General features: G+C 39.8%; 1 protein-coding gene across 2 annotated transcripts in view; it reads right to left on the reverse strand.

The window, feature by feature from the left end:
* The window catches only part of LOC132816172 (stearoyl-CoA desaturase 5-like), a 57,997-nt gene that overhangs the window by 16,361 nt on the left and 22,900 nt on the right, over positions 1 to 18,736 (reverse strand). For both annotated transcript variants that reach the window (XM_060825669.1, XM_060825662.1), the window contains exon 3: positions 5,767 to 5,972. In XM_060825669.1, the coding sequence (XP_060681652.1) occupies positions 5,767 to 5,972 (206 nt within the window). The remainder of the gene's footprint in view (positions 1 to 5,766; positions 5,973 to 18,736) is intronic.

Genomic DNA, 18,736 nt, shown 5'->3' on the forward strand with positions numbered 1-18,736 from the left:
TGATAGGACTTCAAATTCCAAATAGCTACCATTCAGGACAACAAGTCATGAATCAGCACATTGTTGCTTGGCAAAATTAGATTAAGGGAGAGGTCAATACAGATGCAGTGGCAGAAATATGAGAGGATGTTTCTAAATACATAGAATTTTTTTAAAAAATCACTTGTGGGATGTGGGCATTGCTGGCTGGACCAGCATTTATTGCCTATCCCTAGTTGTCCTTGAGGTGGAGGAGAGCTTTGTAGTCCATGCATTGTGGGGTGACCTACAATGCACTGAGGGAGGAATTTTAAGGTTTTTGACCCAGTGACAGTGAAGGAAGTGATCTATTCCCAAGTCAGGAAGGTGAGTGGCTTGATTGGGAACTTGCAGGTGGTAATGCTCCCATATATCTGCTGCCCTTGTCCTTCGAGGTGGAAGTGGTCGTGGGCTTGGAAGGTGCTAAGATTCTTTGGTGAATTTCAGCAGTGCTTCTTGTAGATTGTACACACTGCTGCTCCTAAGCATTGGAAGGGTGTGGATACTTGCTGATGTGGTGCCAATAAAGTGGTTTGATTTGTCCTGGATGGAGTCAAGCTTCTTGAGTAATGCTGGAGCTGCACAGACTGAGTCAAGAGGTGAGTTGCTTGCCACAATATTCCTAACCTCTGGCCTGCTCTTTTAGCCACTATGTTTAGGTGGTGAATCTGGTTGAGTTTCTGGTCAATAGTAACCCCCAGGATTTTGATGATGGAGGATTTAATGATTGCAACATTACTGAATATCTTAGTTAGATTGTTTTTTATTGGAGATGGTCATTGTCTGGCATTTGTGTGGTATGGATGTTTCTTGCCACTTGTCAACCCAAACCTAGATATTGCCCAGATCTTATGTATTTGAACACAGGCTGCTTCAGGATCTGAGGAGTCACGATTGGTGCTGAATAGATCCATTCTAATGAGAAAGGAAATTTCCAAAGGAAAGATCAGAGTCCAATATAAACTTTAAAAAGGTCAAATGTATGAACTAACTTGTAGAAAAATCAACAAATGGGTAAGTCCTAAACTTGGACAGAATATAAAATGTGAGAAGACTGATTACAAGGTCAATAAAGAACAAAGAATTAGAGTGTGAGAGAAAGCTAGCTAGAGGGGTAAAAACAGATACCAACAGTTTCTATAGATATTTAAAAAGAAACAAGTTTTAAAAATTGAGCGCATGTTCTATAAAAAGTGAGTCTGAGAATTAATAATGGAAAAATAAGGAGATGGCAAATGATTCAAATAGGTAAGTTGCATCAACATTCACTGAGAGATTATAACTAACATCCCAAAAACAGCTATAAATCTGGAAGTGAAAAAATAGGAACTCAAGAGAACTATCAAAGGAAGTAGGAATGAGCAAATTGTTGGAGCTATAGGCTGAAAGTCTGCAGGCCCTGATGGGTTTCACCCTAGGGTCATAAAAGAAGTTGCCAGTGAGGTAGTTAATGCATTTTAATTTTACAAAATTTGCAGAAGACTCCATTAGTTTGGAAATACCCAATGTAAATGATTTTTAATAAAAGGAGTGAGACAAAAAACAGAAACTACAGCTGGTTAGCTTAATATCTGTAATAGGGAAAACATTATAAGCTACTGTTAAATATTTTACAGCAGGGCACTTAAAACACTTCGAGTAATAAGGGAGAGTCAACATGTTTTATAAAAGGGAAATCAGGTCAAACCAATTTGTTGGAATTCTTTGAAGAAGTAATATGTGCTTTGAAGAAAGGGTAACTATTGGACAGACTGTACATAGATTTCCAGAAGGCATGTGAAAAGTTGTCACATCAAATGGTACTGTGGAAATTAATAGCACATGGTGTAGTGATTAGTTAAATTAAACTCGACGGCAAGCTCATTCCTGATGAAGGGCTTATGCCTGAAACATCGATTCTCCTGCTCCTCGGATGCTGCCTGACTGGCTGTGGTTTTCCAGCATCACATTCTCAACTCTGATCGCCAGCATCTGCAGTCCTCATTTTCTCCCATCAAGATGTAAAGTGGAGCGAGGCACACGGATCAGTGTTGGGCCTACTAATATTTTTCTTAAATTATATAGATTACTTGAATGAAGGGCCCAGAGATATGATTGTCAAAATGTGCCATGATATAAAGAGCAGGTGGAAAATAAGTTTTGAAAAGGACCTAAGGAGGCCACAAAGAGATATAGATAAGTTCAGTGAATGTGCAAAAATCTGGCAAATGGTGAGATTGTAGATCAGCCATAGACACATAGAAGATAGGAGCAGGAGGCGGCCATTCGGTCCTTTGAGCCTGCTCCACCATTCATCACAATCGTGGCCAATTGTCCAACCCAAAAGCCTAAACCTGCCTTCTCCCCATAACCTTTGATCCCATTCACCCGAAGTGCTATATCTGGCCAGCTCTTGAATATATTCTAACTGAATGACAGAACAGGCTTCAGTGGCTGTGGGACTTGTTTCTCCTAATTCATATTTTCATGTGTTAATCACCGGGCAGAAATGGGATCTAATGCTGATTCTTCCCATTCAATGCCTGGAATATGGAGTATACTGGCTTGGATAATTAAATGGACAAAGACATGGGATCAAATTGAGAATTTTCCTGTCCTGGATATCTTAGAGTTACTTTAGACACTGCATCTGTCCATTTACTATCACTTGTTGCACTATACTATCTGCATGTTAATAGTAAATGTTAGCAATGCAAAACAAAACTTGGAAAGTGGAATAAAACAATAAATCCTGAAAACTAAACATCTGTCATTTTAATTGTAGGCATATTGGTTGGAATACAGTTATGAGGTAAGCTTGTGGCACAGTACTGTAAATATGAATATTGTAAGCAATCTTAATCTGCTTTCAACCACATAGGGACATCACATCCCAACCTGATCCTACCTCCGTCAGACATTTGTTTTTCAGCAGGCAAACATTAAAAACGGGAATCTTAGCCAATTGTAGTTCCTTTAATCAGATCACAGCCACAAAGGCATATCTTAACACCCCAAACTGCCAACTTGACTGTATATAAACCTAAGATTTGAAACTGGTTCCTTCTGACTTTTATGCCTGTTACTGCAATAGGTACTGCCTTGCCCACACTGGATTCCAACAGTAAAACTTTGATGCATTGACAGCTTCCTTCTTGGAAATGTGGTTTTAATTTGTGCAACGAGTTATTACCTATTTATTTTCTTGTTGCTGCCCAATGCAGCACAATCAAAAGCAACTGTATAAGCTATTTATTAATGTTAAGAAATGTTCTGTCAATATGTACAAGTTATCTGTGAGAGATGCATTTTAAATTAAATAGTCAGGCACAATTCAAATAAAAATTATAGGCTTCAAATAATTAAACTCACTGGGAGGTGAGTAAGCTTTTCAATAAAAATGCATTACTCAATTTCTAATGACTGCTTTAGTGTTATAGAATACAAGTGTAAACTAGTCATTGATCCTTTCCTTATTTATGAGGTAAGTAAGGATCAACAGGTGAAAAGGAAATAAATACAAGATGTGAATGAACATGTTTCTTAATATATACATACACACACACACACACCCATTGATATTTTACTCTAGCTGCCAACTTGTTTCCTACTCACTTTACCTATCTATATTTCTTTAAGACCTCTTCACGTGCTTCTCACAGCTTTGTATCATAAGCAATCTTTGTGACCTTATTTTCTGTCTCATCATCAAATCATTCAAGTCATTCATACAGATCGCAAATAGCTGAAACCCAAGCACTAATCCATGTGACACTCATCAGTCACAGCTGCCAATTTGATCACTTCTTCTAGATCGTCTAGATTTCCTACAGTGTGGAAACAGGCCCTTCGGCCCAAAATGTCCACACTGACCCTCCGACCAGTTCATCTGACCTGGTATGTCAACTTTATTCTTGCTACCCATAACCCAGTCTTCTATCCATGCTATATCATTGTCTGCCTCTTCTGTCTTAACCCTACATTTGACTCCATATCAAATGCTTTTTGAAGTCCAAGTAAACTACATCCACTGGTTCGCTTTATCTACTTTATTAGTTTTCCTCTAAATGTGTTAAACAGGATTTAAACCTTTGAAAAACCAGGTTAACTTGTTGAAATAATTCTACTTTTTCTAAGTGCATTGTTAAACCTTCCTCAATAATAAACTTCAGCACTTTTTCAAGTGACCGACATCAGGCTAACTGGTCTGTAGTTCCCTGTTTTCTGTCTCCCTCTTTTTTTTGAATAGTGGTGTTATGTTTGTTTTCTTAAAAAAGTGGTGCCCTGCTTTGACCACTCTGTCAGCAGACAGGCAGTAACAGATTTTTAAAAGTCTGGCCAAAAAAATGAAAAGAAGAGTTGAAAAAGATTGGAAAGGAAAAGAAGTTCAGTTTTATTTCCTTTAAAACCACAAAGTTTAGATTGCATTGAATGTGAGGTTTTAAAAGGTTATGATTTTGTTGCATACCATTTCCAAAACACTTCTTCACAACATTTTAAAAGGCATTTCTCTGAAAGGCAAGAGTCAAATATGGCAGAGTTTTCAGAAGTCTAGACAGATACGAGAATCTCCCCTTTACTGAAAGTGATTTTGTGAGCTAGCTTTGAATATAATGCAGACAGCTGGCTTAAATTTTTTCAATGAGCGAATTAGATGAAGCCCTCATTCCAATAACTGACATTTTCACTTTGATGCAATCCAACAGTTTGCATCTCTCCCAAATGTTACAAAATATCTTTAAGAAGTACTATTCCATGTTTTTTTCAACAATGTTAATTTTAAACTTCATCATAAACACTTCTCTAATTTAATGGCAAAAATTTATAATGCAGAAACACAAATCTTGCCATGTTTATTTCAGCTGTAGTGAGATTTACGGTCACATCTTCCATTGTCCATGTACAGTGAAGAGAGATTGCGCAGTTTGGGCCAATACTCTTTGCAGTTCAGAAAAATGAGAGGACAACTAATTGAAGCATAAAAGATGCCGAGGGGAATTGACAAAGCAGACAGAGAGGATTCTACCACAAGTTGGGTCATTTAGAATGAGAGATCATGATTTTAGGATAAGGGATAGCAAATTTTAAAGCAGAAGTGAGGGGAAGTTACTTCCCTCAAAGGGTCATGAATCTATGGAATTAACCAGCTCAGAGTGCAGTGAATGCTGGGGCACTGAGTAAATTTGAGGAGATAAAGGATTGTTAAAATAGTAATGAGCTAAAGGATTATGGGGAGCGAGCAGACAAGTGGGGTTGAGGCCAGGATGAGATCAGCCATGATTGTAAGTGGCAGAGCAGGCTCTGTCTGCTCGGGCTGAACTGTCTGCTCCTGTTCCTAGCTCTTTAGGGGATGGGGGGGTGGGGGGGGCAGAGTGTAAGTTGGAGTTGGTTTATCAGCCATCATATGCTCAGCTCATGACATTAAATCAAAACTTTGGCACAAGTATTAGTCTATAATAAATTATTAATTCATCTATTTTTAATACAAATGATTTATTAACAGTTTGGTTATGTAAGATGGCAATATTAGTAGCTCTACCGATAACAATGTCAATTAAGGAATACTGCTCCTCAGATAAACTATTTTGTAAAACCTTTGGAAGCCCATGCCGCAGACAATGGCAATGACCCAAAAATAAAACTGGTTACCTTTTGATCTTTTGGAATGAAGTTTCCAAACAAGTAATCACATTCAATATTTACTATTAATAATAGTGGACATGTATTGCAAAGTATTGCTGAGCTCTCATCTCACTTGGTTGTGCTTACTTTCTTTGGAACACAACAACAGGGTCAGCAAGAAGGTCACTAACATCCAGCTTCTTTCCTTTCTCTGCCACATCTGGATGTTTCCTCAGGAACAACCAGCCGATATGAGAAAAGAAGAATCCACGGGTGGCATTGTGAGGGTCAGCGTTGGACTCCGAGTATTTGTGATGTACCCGGTGATCTCGGCACCACTCGTAGATGTCATTCTGTGAGGAGACAGGTGCAAAAAAGTTAAAGATCTGGCCATTAAGTTTCCTTTTCAATAATTATATATGTACTGACCTAGTTCACCTTACACTGTATAACACTGACGAACACACTAGCAGGCAAGTGGAAATCCAGTGTCTGACATGACAAGCCTTAGCAGTAATGGAGAGATTAATCTCGTCCGAGTTAAATGTCAGGTTGGCCAGAATGACTTTGTGCACAAGAAAACACCTTCCATTTGACACGTTCTTTATATCTTATAAAAACACAGGTAAGCTAGTATGCTTGGATATGTAAGCTTTGTTGTTCCTACATTCTCAAGCAATGTGGGCTGGGAGATACATTTTGCCTAAATATTCCAACTGAGAATTAAGACATACTGTCTTCAGCTAGAATAAAGGTAAACTTAAATCTGCTGCCTTATAACTTGAAAAGCTTGGTGAAATGTTGAAGACGCTATGGACAGGCAATTGCAAACAGCAAGATTTCTTTACCAACAAAAATTGTGCAAAACATACAGTTAAGCCAGATCCACCGCTGTGCCTCCTAATAATGGTTGCCTTGTACCTCAACCTAACTACACACTATGTTCCCATTGAAGTCGTGGCAGCTGTCTTCATCCACACTCAGTGTTGGTCAAGCCACTATATAAAGTAGCCCAATCATCTCACTGAATCTGAGCCAGGAGATGGGTTCCAAATCCTTTTTCATGTTTCTTCAGCTCAGTACCAGTGGTCAACTAGAAGAGGAAAACCAACCCACATAGTCAGGCTCTGGATGACAGCTTCACAAGTCTATGTGCCTGTAAGTGTATTGAAAGTTATGCTGATACAAGAAAAATAATCTGACAGCACTGCATACAGGCAGTCATAGAACATAACAGCGCAGTCCTATCACCCCTCAATTTTAATCTATGTCCCCTTGTGCTAGCCATCACCATCCGAGGAAAAAGGCTCGCATTGTTCAACCTGTCTCACCATTTGACTATCTTAAATGTCTCAATTAAGTCACCTCTCAACCTTCTTCTCTCTAATGAAAACAGCTTCAAGTCCCCCAGCCTTTCCTCATAAGATCTTCTCTCCATACCAGGCAGCATCCTAGTAAATCGCCTCTGCACTCTTTCCAAAGCTTCCACATCCTTCCTATGATGTGGTGACCAGAAACGTATGCAACCAGAGTTTTGTACAGCTGCAACATTACTTCGTAGCTCCAAAACTCAATCCCTCTACTAATAAAAACTAACACACTGTATGCCTTCTTAACAACCTTATCAACCTGAATGGCAACTTTCAGGTATCTATGTACATGGACTCTAAGATCTCTTTGCTCATCTACACTACCATGAATCTTACCATGATTTGGAGATGCCGAATCTTTCCATTAGCCAAGTACTCTGCATACCTCTTGCTCCTTCCAAAGTGAATCACCTCACACTTTTTCACATTAAATTCCATTTGCCACCTCTCAGCTCTGCAGCTTATCAGTGTCTTTCTGTAACCTGCAACATCCTTCGGCGCTGTCCACAACTCCACCAACTTTAATGTCATCCGCAAATTTACTAATCCATCCTTCTACACCCTTATCCAGGTCATTTACAAACATGACAACAGCAGTGGCCCCAAAACAGATCCTTGCGGTGCATCACTAGTAACTGAACTCCATGATGAATATTTCCCATCAACCACCACCCTGTCTTCTTTCAGCTAGCCCATTTCTGATCTAAACCACTAAATTCACCCTCAACCCCATGCTGCCATATTTTGTGCAATAGCCTACCGTGGGGAACCTTATCAAACACCTTACTGAAATCCACATACACCACATCAACCACTTTATCCTCATCCACCTGTTTGGTCACCTTCTCAAAGAACTCAATAAAAGGTTTGTGAGGCATGACCTACCCTTCACAAAAACGTGTTGACGATCCCTAATCAACATATTTCTTTCTAGATGATTATAAATTCTATCTCTTACAACCTTTTCCAACACTTTACGTATGACCAAAGTAAGGCTCACTGGTCTATTATTACCAGAGTTGTCTCTACTCCCCTTTTTGAACAAGGGGACAACATTTGCTATCCTCCAGTCTCCTGGCACTATTCCTGTAGACAAGGATGACATAAAAGATCAAAACCAAAGGCTCTGCAATCTCCTCCCTGGGCTCACAGAGAAGCCTAGGATAAATCCCATCCGATCCAGAGGACATTAATTTTCACCCTTTCCAGAATTGCTAACACCACCCCCTAGGAGTAAAAGCAAAACCATTCATCAGAATTCACCAGCTATCTGTCACAGTGATCTGATTAATTAGCTATCAGCTATCGTGATGACAAAGGGTCTAATTCAGGTGATATAGAATCACAGAAAGATTACAACACAGAAGGAAGCCAGCCAGTCCATTAGAGCAGTTGGTGGCAAAGTGCATATGGCACTGGACTGGTAATCCAAAGATGCAGGTTGATGCTTGGGTCACATGCCATCATGGCAACTGGAGGGACTGAAATTCACTGACTAAATCTGGAAATGAAAACGGTGTTTCAGTAATGGTGACCATGAAACCACCATCAATTGCTGCAAAAATCTGCCCTATTTACGAATGGTTTTTAGTGAAGGAAATCTGCCATCCTTACCCAGTCTGGACTGCTTGTGATTCCAGACCAAAAACAATATTTTTGACATTTAAACAGTCCTCAGAAGAAATTCGGGATGGGTAATGAATGCTGGCATTGCCAGGGACACCTACATCTCATGAATGATTAGATAATAAATATTTGTCTTGTCTACATTCCATTCAGCTGCTCTTTTTCCATGACCCAGCATTTTTTTAATTCTCTTCAGGTACTAATTGAAATCTCTATTGAAATCACAACTAAATACACCTCGACTATACTCTGAGGTGGGGCATTCCAGATCCTATCTTCTCACTGCATAAAAATGTTGCTATTACTTCTTTCGCTGATTCTCTACCCTTCTGCGAAATGAAAGATCCCTATCTATTCTGTCTATGTGCTTTATGGTTTTGAAAACCTCTATCCAACATTCTCTTCACCTCCTCCTGCTTAAGAACAACAACTCCAGCGTTTCTAACCTTTCCAGATGACTGAAGCCTCTTATCCCTGCAACCATATTCTTAGACTTATGCTGCTCCCACTCTCATCCTTTCTAAAGTTTAATTCCTATAATTAGGAATACTCAAGGTCACAATACTCAAGTTGAGGTAAAACCAGTGTTTTATACAAAAAGTCATCATAATTTCCTTTATTTGTAATCCATGCCTCTACTTATAAAGCTCAGGATCTTGTGTGCATTTTCAATGACCTTTTTCAACTTCCCCTGCCACCTACAATGCATGGGAGATCTGATTGAAGTATGTTGGGCATAGATAGAGTAGATAGGAATAACCTTTCCCTTCAAAACAGAGGTCAATAAACAGGGTCATAGATTTAAGGTAGTGGCAGGTGGTTTAAAATTAATTCTAATTGGACTATTAGTCACTGTTTACAAGTATTGCATCCATCCCTAGAATTAAAGCACAAACAAAATTGTTAAAAAAAATTTACAACTGCAGGGAAAGAATAACCTGGTCAGTCAATAGAGAACTACAGCCAACATGATGTATAAGCATTTTGATTGCTTCATATATTGAATTATAACGATAATTATTATTTATTACTACTTCAATTGTATTTAATGTGCTTGTGCTGCATGTTTTGAGATATTTTGTGCTAACCTAATAAAGTTGAGGATCAACATTTAGTTATCACACCACAGAGCAATCAGGTACTTGTAGCTGACAAAATCTCCGAACACACTCCTTGGTCCCGTTTGTCTGCAACTAAACTTCCCCATCAATTGAACAAATAACAGTGTAAAACAGCATTTACAATAAGTGCTGAGTGATGGTTTTACAAAGTACAGCAATTCATTCTACAACTGTTAGTTTTTAAAACAATCCTTTTCCCATTTCAGCGTACAATCAAAAATACAGAAAAATAAAAATACACGATGTTCACAGAGAAAAGTTAAAACTTTAAGATGATGTTTCATTACAACTGGAAAACATTAGCAATATTGCAGTTTTAAATCAAGGATAGAAGCAGAATAGGATAGGGGGAAAGTGAGCAACAGAATAAAAGGAAAGATCTGTGGTAGAATGGAAAAAAGGAATGAGTACAACACCAGAAAATGACAACACTGGAATAAGTAAAAAAAAAATTAAAGGGGAGTCATGATGATGTGTCATTTGGAAAGGTGGCATCATCTTGCAAAGAAATTGAAGCAATTGTTTTGGTCTGAAACTATTAAAGACAATATTGAGTCCAGAGACTGTAAAGTGCCTAATTGAAAGATGAAGTATTTCTTCTTAGGCTTTCCATGAGTTTCACCGGAACAGAGACTGAAGGCAGAGAAGTCTGAGTGTGAATAAAATGAGATTAAAATAGCAGATAACTGGAAATCTGGAGTGATAACTATGGTGTGAACAGAAGTGATCTGGAAAGGTAAACTGTACCTGTCTTCAATGTCAAGCAGACTGCACTGTGAGCAATAAATGCACGATACATTGAAAGATGTACAAATAAATGGTTGTTTTATTAAGAGGGTTTTTTGCAGGCAGGGTGCTGATCAGGAAAACAGTGGAAAAGTTATGAATTCTGCATAGTTCATAAATCTAACACCAGCAAATAAATCAACAACCAAAATGGAACAACATGTACCAGGATGACAATAAATGACACTGTAACAACATTCCCCAGTGAAGGCACATCACCCAGATCACCAGCCAACAACATGCACGTTCATTATGAAGGGACCAGCACAATTTAAAGCTTATGTATGCAATGCATATGCAGACACTGACAAGAATAACAAGTTACTAATGCACTAGAACAGCAGTGGAGATTGGTTAACTCAAAAATTTCATGATAATTGTATAAAAAGGGAGGGCATGAATTGAAATGTAATCACAAATGTCCATTACACTCTGCCATAGTCACGCAATCTCGACCATACGTCAAGCAGCCATCTTACACTTTAAAAAATTAGTCATTTTGACGAGACTCCTATCTGTTGTGCTCAGAACAACGCTGCAGCACTTCTTTGTACAAACTGCCTCTTAACTTCTGACTATCAAAGGTGTGTCAGCTGGAACACGGTAATTACACTGGGATTAATGCCAGTAAAGATTAGTGCCAAAGTCTATAGTGAGTCAGGTTACTGAACCCATTATTATGGTCTTACTGAGACAGCCATAGAGTGAAAGAGAATTTGTATTAACACACTCATTTCAACCTGTCAAACAGTAATTATCAGGATCTAGATATGCATGCTAGCAACAAGATTACAAATAAGAGCTTTGAAATGTATAACTTCTGCAGTAAAGGGGGAACAGAACGAGGTAGAATCGAAACCAACCATGTCTTCATCACTTGCAACACCTCCACCCCCTGCCATGATCCAGCAAATTGCTGAATTCTGCTGGAATTCAATAGATCCACTGGTTGTATCAAACAAATGAGCTTGTAGAAAAGCCATGTTTCCATGTGACCCAGACAAATATCCGCAAGTATACCAGCTGCTGAAGCTTAAGTAATGGATTTCAGAACCCAATCAGCAGTTGGAGACTCTGTGTTCATTATTGAGGCAGAAGACTATGATGTGGAAAACACATATAGGGAGGCAGTCATACCAAAGATTAGGAGCATACAGACAGAGAGGGAAGAGGCAGTCTTTAAAAAAAAACAGAGGTATGGCAGGAGTCCTCTCAGTCTCCCTTGTTTCCTAATCGGTGTTGCATTTGAGATACTGGTATGGACAATGGTTCCTCAGGCAAGTGCAGCCTGAGCCACATCACTGTACCGTGGCTTGCCTAGCTGTACAGAGATGGATGATGGTGGAGGAAGAGGTTGAAGAATAGAAGAACAATAGTGATAGGGAAATTCAGAGGACCAGGTAGGCGATACTACAGCCATTGACTTGATTCCTGTGTGTACGTTACTTCCCTAGGTTTTCATTAATTCAAATCATTGGATGTGACATTACTGGCTGGGCCAGCATCTACTGCCTTTCTCCAACTGCTCAAAGTCTGGTTCAACCAGTGCTTTGAAGTATTTTTTAAAAATCAGACTGCTTACGTTTTTTAATGTAGTAAATTCAATGCCACAAAGTGAGCATACAAGCAAGGAACAAGGATACTCGGCCTTTTAAAGCATGCTTTACAATTCAGATAGCAGCTGATCTGATTTAACCTCAACTCTATGTTCCGGTGTATCCCAATAATCTTTCATTCCCTTAATCATCAAAAATCTACTTACATCAGCCTTAAACATATTTAAAGTTTCTGCATCCATTGCATTTGAGGAAGGGAAGGCCAGTATGGAGGGAGTTCCAGAACTTTGACTGAACAACAGTATAGAATGCTGATATACAGTAGAACTCTCGTATTCACAGATTCAGTTTCCACTGTTTCAATTATCCATGGTTTACCATGGCCTGAAAACATTCCATGGAACATTCCAGAAATAATTCCAGGGGGCTGCCAGGAAGGTAAGCTTCCCACTTAGATAATGGGTTTCACTACTATCTGCAGTTTCGGGGATCTGCAATAGGTCTTGGAACGTATCACCTGCAGATATAGTGGGACACCTGCACTTCCAAGTCAGGACAGTGAGGGCTCGGAAAGGAACTCACAAGTGGAAGTGCTCCAAAATATCTGCTGCCATTGTTCTTCTGAATGGGAGGTGCCATTGGTTTGGAAGGTAGTACTCAAGGAGACTTGATAAGATTTAGAATTGTGTGAAAGATTAGATTTGCAATTCCAGAAACTTTAATGTTTAGATTTAGTGTGAGTTCATTGGGGTATTTCAAGTGATTTAAACTTTTCATGATTTTCTCATCATCACTTACATCCAGAGCCTTGCAAACAACCTGTCACTTTAAAGTGAAAAGTGAAAGGAAAAACTTGATTTTTCGGTAAGAAGAATGTTAATACTACAAATGAAGCTTTTCTAGGCCTAGTTTCTGAAATCTGTCACACATATTCTCACATATAACATAGGAAAGAGTTTGATTAGATGGAGACCAAAAGTCATCCTGTTTTGAAGAATGAATATCAATTCAGACTACATTAGTTGAGCAAACTGTAGTAGTTTTTTGTGCATTACTCCACGCAAATTCACCAACAATTTTACATTCTGACTGCATTCTAAATTATTTCAATGTAAATATATTCTAACCTGTTGAATACAGTGCAGTTTGGAAATTGGGTGAAAGCTTTGTAGGAAATTTTCAATTATTTTTCTAATGCTGAATTAGAGCTTAAGGAGGTCTCCTGATGCTCTGATTATCTCCCTTACACAGTAGAATTGCCATACAATTCTGTTCCCATACTAGAGAATGGCAAAAGTCTCATAGGATTCAATAGAGTAGATGCAGAAAGGTTATTTGCTCTGGAGCTTCTAAAATCAACAGAAACATAATCAAAAGGATGGTCCTAAAGATGAGAAGCAATTGAGATAGAGTCATAGAGGTGTACAGCATGGAAACAGACCCTTCAGTCCAACCCGTCCATGCCAACCAGATATCCCAACCCAATCTAGTCCCACCTGCCAGCACCCGGCCCATATCCCTCCAAACCCTTCCTATTCATACCCATCCAAATGCCTCTTAAATGTTGCAATTGTACCAGCCTCCACCACATCCTCTGGTCCATACATGTACCATCCTCTGTGTGGAAAAGTTGCCCCTTAGGTCTCTTATATCTTTTCCCTCTCACCCTAAACCTATGCCCTCTAGTTCTGGACTCCCCGACCTCAGGGAAAAGACTTTGCCTATTTATCCTATCCATGCCCCTCACAATTTTGTAAACCTCTATAAGGTCACCCCTCAGCCTCTGACGCTGCAGGGAAAACAGCCCCAGCCTGTTCAGCCTCTCCCTGTAGCTCAGATCCTCCAACCCTGGCAACATCCTTGTAAATGTTTTCTGAACCCTTTCAAGTTTCACAACATCTTTCCGATAGGAAGGAGACCAGAATTGCACGCAATATTCCAACAGTGGCCTAACCAATGTACAGCCGCAACATGACCTCCCAACTCCTGTATTCAATATTCTGACCAATAAAGGAAAGCATACCAAACGCCTTCTTCACTACCTATCTACCTGCGACTCCACTTTCAAGGAGCTGTGAATCTGCACTCCAAGGTCTCTTAGTTCAGCAACACTCCCTCGGACCTTTCCATTACGTGTATTAGTCCTGCTAAGATTTGCTTTCCCAAAATGCAGCACCTCGCATTTATCTGAATTAAACTCCATCTGCCACTTCTCAGCCCATTGGCCCATCTGGTCCAGATCCTGTCGTAATCTGAGGTAACCCTCTTTGCTGTCCACTACACCTCCAATTTTGGTGTCATCTGCAAACTTACTAACTGTACCTCTTATGCTCGCATCCAAATCATTTATGTAAATGACAAAAAGTAGAGGGCCCAGCACCGATCCTTGTGGCACTCCACTGGTCACAGGCCTCCAGTCTGAAAAACAACCCTCCACCACCACCCTCTGTCTTCTACCTTTGAGCCAGTTCAGTATCCAAATGGCTAGTTCTCCCAGAATTCCATGAGGTCTAACCTTGCTAATCAGTCTCCCATGGGGAACCTTGTCGAACGCCTTACTGAAGTCCATATAGATCACATCAACTGCTCTGCCCTCAATCTTCTGTTACTTCATCAAAAAACTCAGTCAAGTTTGAGAGACATGATTTCCCATGCACAAAGCCATTTTGACTATCCCAAATCCTGAAGAAGGGCTTATGCCCGAAACGTCGATTCTCCTGCTCCTTTGATGCTGCCTGACCTGCTGCGCTTTTGCAGCAACACGTGTTTCAGCACTATCCCGAGCAGTCCTTGCCTTTCCAACTCCATGTACATCCTGTCCTTCAGGATTCCCTCCAACAACTTGCCCACCACCGAGGTCAGGCTCACTGGTCCATAGTTTCCTGGCTTGTCCTCACCATCCTTCTTAAACAGTGGCACCACGTTTGCCAACTTCCAGTCTTCCGGCACCTCTCCTGTGACTATCGATGATACAAATATCTCAGCAAGAGGCCCAGCAATCACTTGTCTAGCTTCCCACAGAGTTCTCGGGTACACCTGATCAGGTCCTGGGGATTTATCCATCTTTAACCGTTTCAAGACATCCAGCACTTCCTCCTCTAATCTGGACATTTTGCAAGATGTCACCATCTATTTCCCTACAGTCTATATCTTCCCTATCCTTTTCCACAGTAAATATTGATGCAAAATATTCATTTTGTATCTCCCCATTTTCTGTGGCTCCACACAAAGGCCGCCTTGCGAAGGATCATCTTTTCTCAGACAGTGGTGGATCTTTGGAATTTCTTGCCCCAGACAATCATGGAGCTTTAATCATTGCTTATATTCGAGAGATATGAACAGCTTTCCATATACGAAAGATATGGAGCTGTCTGAGGAAGTGGTGGAGGCTGGTATAATTACAACCTTTAAAGGGCATCTAGATGGATATATGATTGGTTTAGAGAGATATGGGCCAAATGCTGGCAATTTGGATTAGATTAATTTAGGATTGCTGGTTGGCTTGGATGAGTTGGTGGGAAGGGTCTGTTTCCATGCTGTTCATCTCTATGACTTTATGTCAAGGGAGAAGAGAATACGGTGAGAAAATGGAACTGGGGCAGAAGATTCCTTGTCAGTTTTGCTTATCAATTAGGCACACATCAGAGTTTCAGCAAAGTTTCAGATCTTTTGACATGCCTCTGTGTTAAGGTTCTATAGATCCTGCTTCTAATCTGAAGTTGCGCCCAATTTCTGACCACAAGCTAGCCCCTGGGTGATACTTTCCCATATAATGGGTACTGTACTAAAATCTTGATTAATGAAGACAAAGCAGTAAACTGATAACTACTGAAAGAAAGAAACGAAAGGACGTTTAAGAGAGGCTGTCAGTTGCACATTGAGGTCTGCCAACTCACTTTCAAACTGCATTTCATTCACTGATTTAAAATATATTCATACATGCAAAAACCAAGCCAAACTTTTTGGAAACCATTTCCTATTGTGAATTGGTGAACTTGTTCTTGCCAAAGTTATTAAAGATGGAATCTATTGACAGAAACGTGCCAACAAACTTAATGGCTACATCAGAATGAGCAATAAGCAGTACAATAAAAACACTTGGCAGATTTATTATTTGGAAAAGTTACAAAGATGTTGGAGATGAATATAGTTTAATTGTATCTCAGTAATAATTGGTTGGGTTAGATTTTATACAGGAGAAAATTACAGTCAGTGCATGTGATTAATGTGGTTAGCTAGGTAGCAAATCAAGTTGGCAAAGGTAACCTATAGAGAATAAGCTCAAATGGTGTACTTGGAAGAGTTTCATAGAACAACCAACCAGATGGGAGGAGAAATGTTTTCACGCAGAGGGTGGAGAGCAGAGAACCTGTGGAATTCTCTGCCACAGGAAGCAGTTGGGACAGTGATCACAAAATAACATAATAGGTGTGAAATGTGGATCTGAAACTCCTGTCTTAAATTTAAATAAAGGAAATTAAGAACATGACAATAGCATTGCCTAAAGTGGATTGGGAAAATAGGATAAAAGGTAAGACAGTAGAAAGGTAATAGCACATTTTTTAAACGGAATTCTTAACAGACATATATTCAATTCAAAAAGAAAAACATCATCAATTGCTAAATAAGGAAGCTACAAGAAAGTTTATGAACTAAAAGGTTGATGTTAAACTGAAAGAAAAGCCATACAAATGTTGCAATTTGTGTTGGGCCAGAAAAACTAAACAACTTGAATCCAGCAAAGAATTATTTTAAAAAGTGAGAATTCAGAGTATGAGTGAAAACTAGCAATAAGTATAAAAAGGTCCGCAGATTCCTTATGTATACAAAAAGGAAGAGAGTAGCTAAAGTGAGCACTGATCCCATACAGAACAAGACTAAATAATAAAAGAACATAAGGAAATGGAAGAAACTTCAACCAAGCTTTTTAGATCTGTCTTCACAGCAGAAACAGTTTGAGAACATTAGAGAATCAAGTGGCAAAAAGGTGGGAGGAACATTAAACAATCATCATTGGATTAAAAACTGCTAGGAAATCCAATGGGCTAAAGGCTGACAAGTTCCCTGGATCTGACTGCCATCTTATTAATTCCTATATTAATAAAAGCAGAATGACCTTTGACATTAACCTTTATGAAATGCCTTCTGGAAATTCATGTGCAGTATGTCTACAGGTTCCCTTTTATTCACAGTGCATGTAACTTCTTCAAAGAATTCCAGCAAGTTGGTTAAACAGGATTGTCCTCTGAAACAAACCATGCTGATTCTGCCCACACATCTTAAAGTTTTCTATGTGCACAACTATAAACTCTTTAATGATCAATTCTAATACTGTTAGGCCAAAGTGTCTATTTCTATGCTACAAGGCTCAATGATCTTTCTAATTACAAATGTCAAGCTTACTTGCCGATAGTTTCCTGTTTTCAGCCTCCTTCCCTTTTTCAATAGAGAGGTTATATTTATTCATTTCCAGTTCCAATTGAGTACTTTCGCAATCTAGGAAGGTTTGGAAAATTAACAGCAACAGGCCTAGCTCATTAAGACTCGAGGATGAAAGTCATCTGTACTCAAATTTGTCAGTCCACAGCTGATGAGGATGCTGGTACTTCGGAACAATGCAGTCAGCGCCAAGCTTCAGGCACCACAAGCAACTCAACTGTGGTGGTGGTGGTAGGGGGAATGGGGTCTTCCTGATATCAATATCAGGAATGTCATGGAACGGCTGCGGGGCATCCTGAAAGGGGAGGGTGATAAGTGAGAGGTTATGGTATATATTGTTATCAACAATATGGGAAAACAGTGAGGTATGTGGTCTTACATCAAGAATTCAGGGAGCTGGGCAGTACAGAGGGAGGGTTTTCAGAATCCTGAATCACTGGGACCGCTTCTGGGACATGTATAAATGGGACAGCCTGCATTAGAGTGGAGTGAAAGATGTGGGTATCCATCCAATGTCCTACTGTTGTGGCACTGATATCCAAATATTTGGGTGCCTTGGAGGCCTAGTTCCAACAGAAAACTCAGTGGCTGCTAGTTACACACTTGGACCTGCACTCCATCACTTTAACAATGGTGGTTCAGCAACTGTAAGGCAAGAGGGGGAACAAGGCATCTTGACTTTACTTTAGATGCACTTTCTTTCCAAAGAAACTTGTGGTGCCAGCAGGCACTTACGAGGAGGACAGAAAGCTTCATCGCAGGGCATTCCATCACCCCTCTGCCAGTGAACCCGTTGCCTACAGCAGACACCATGGAGGATAGACCAGCATCTGTGCTGAACATGGGAGGGTCCCACGGAATATCCTTGCCAAAGTCTTCACGGTCACCAGGGCATACTGGTCAGACTCCCTCCACATCAGGTGCTATTATCGGGCCTGTATCTAGATGAGGTAGTAGGCAAAGGAAGGAGAAATCCCTTGCCGTGTATCTCAGCATTATGGGTACTTCAATAATGGAAATAGTTGTATCACAAAATACCTATGCACTTTCATCATTCTAATGTTTCATCATTTCTCTACTAAGTACTGACATGACTGGTTACAGTGAAAGATGCACCATAGCTTCCCCCAATAATACACTGCCCTTCTGTCAGCATACCTTTGACGAGGTAGTGAGACTGTCAACATGTGCTGGTTCTCCATCTTATAACCTAGCAAAT

Source organism: Hemiscyllium ocellatum, chromosome 1 (genome assembly GCF_020745735.1).
Source record: "Hemiscyllium ocellatum isolate sHemOce1 chromosome 1, sHemOce1.pat.X.cur, whole genome shotgun sequence".
In the NCBI taxonomy this organism is placed as follows: domain Eukaryota; kingdom Metazoa; phylum Chordata; class Chondrichthyes; order Orectolobiformes; family Hemiscylliidae; genus Hemiscyllium; species Hemiscyllium ocellatum.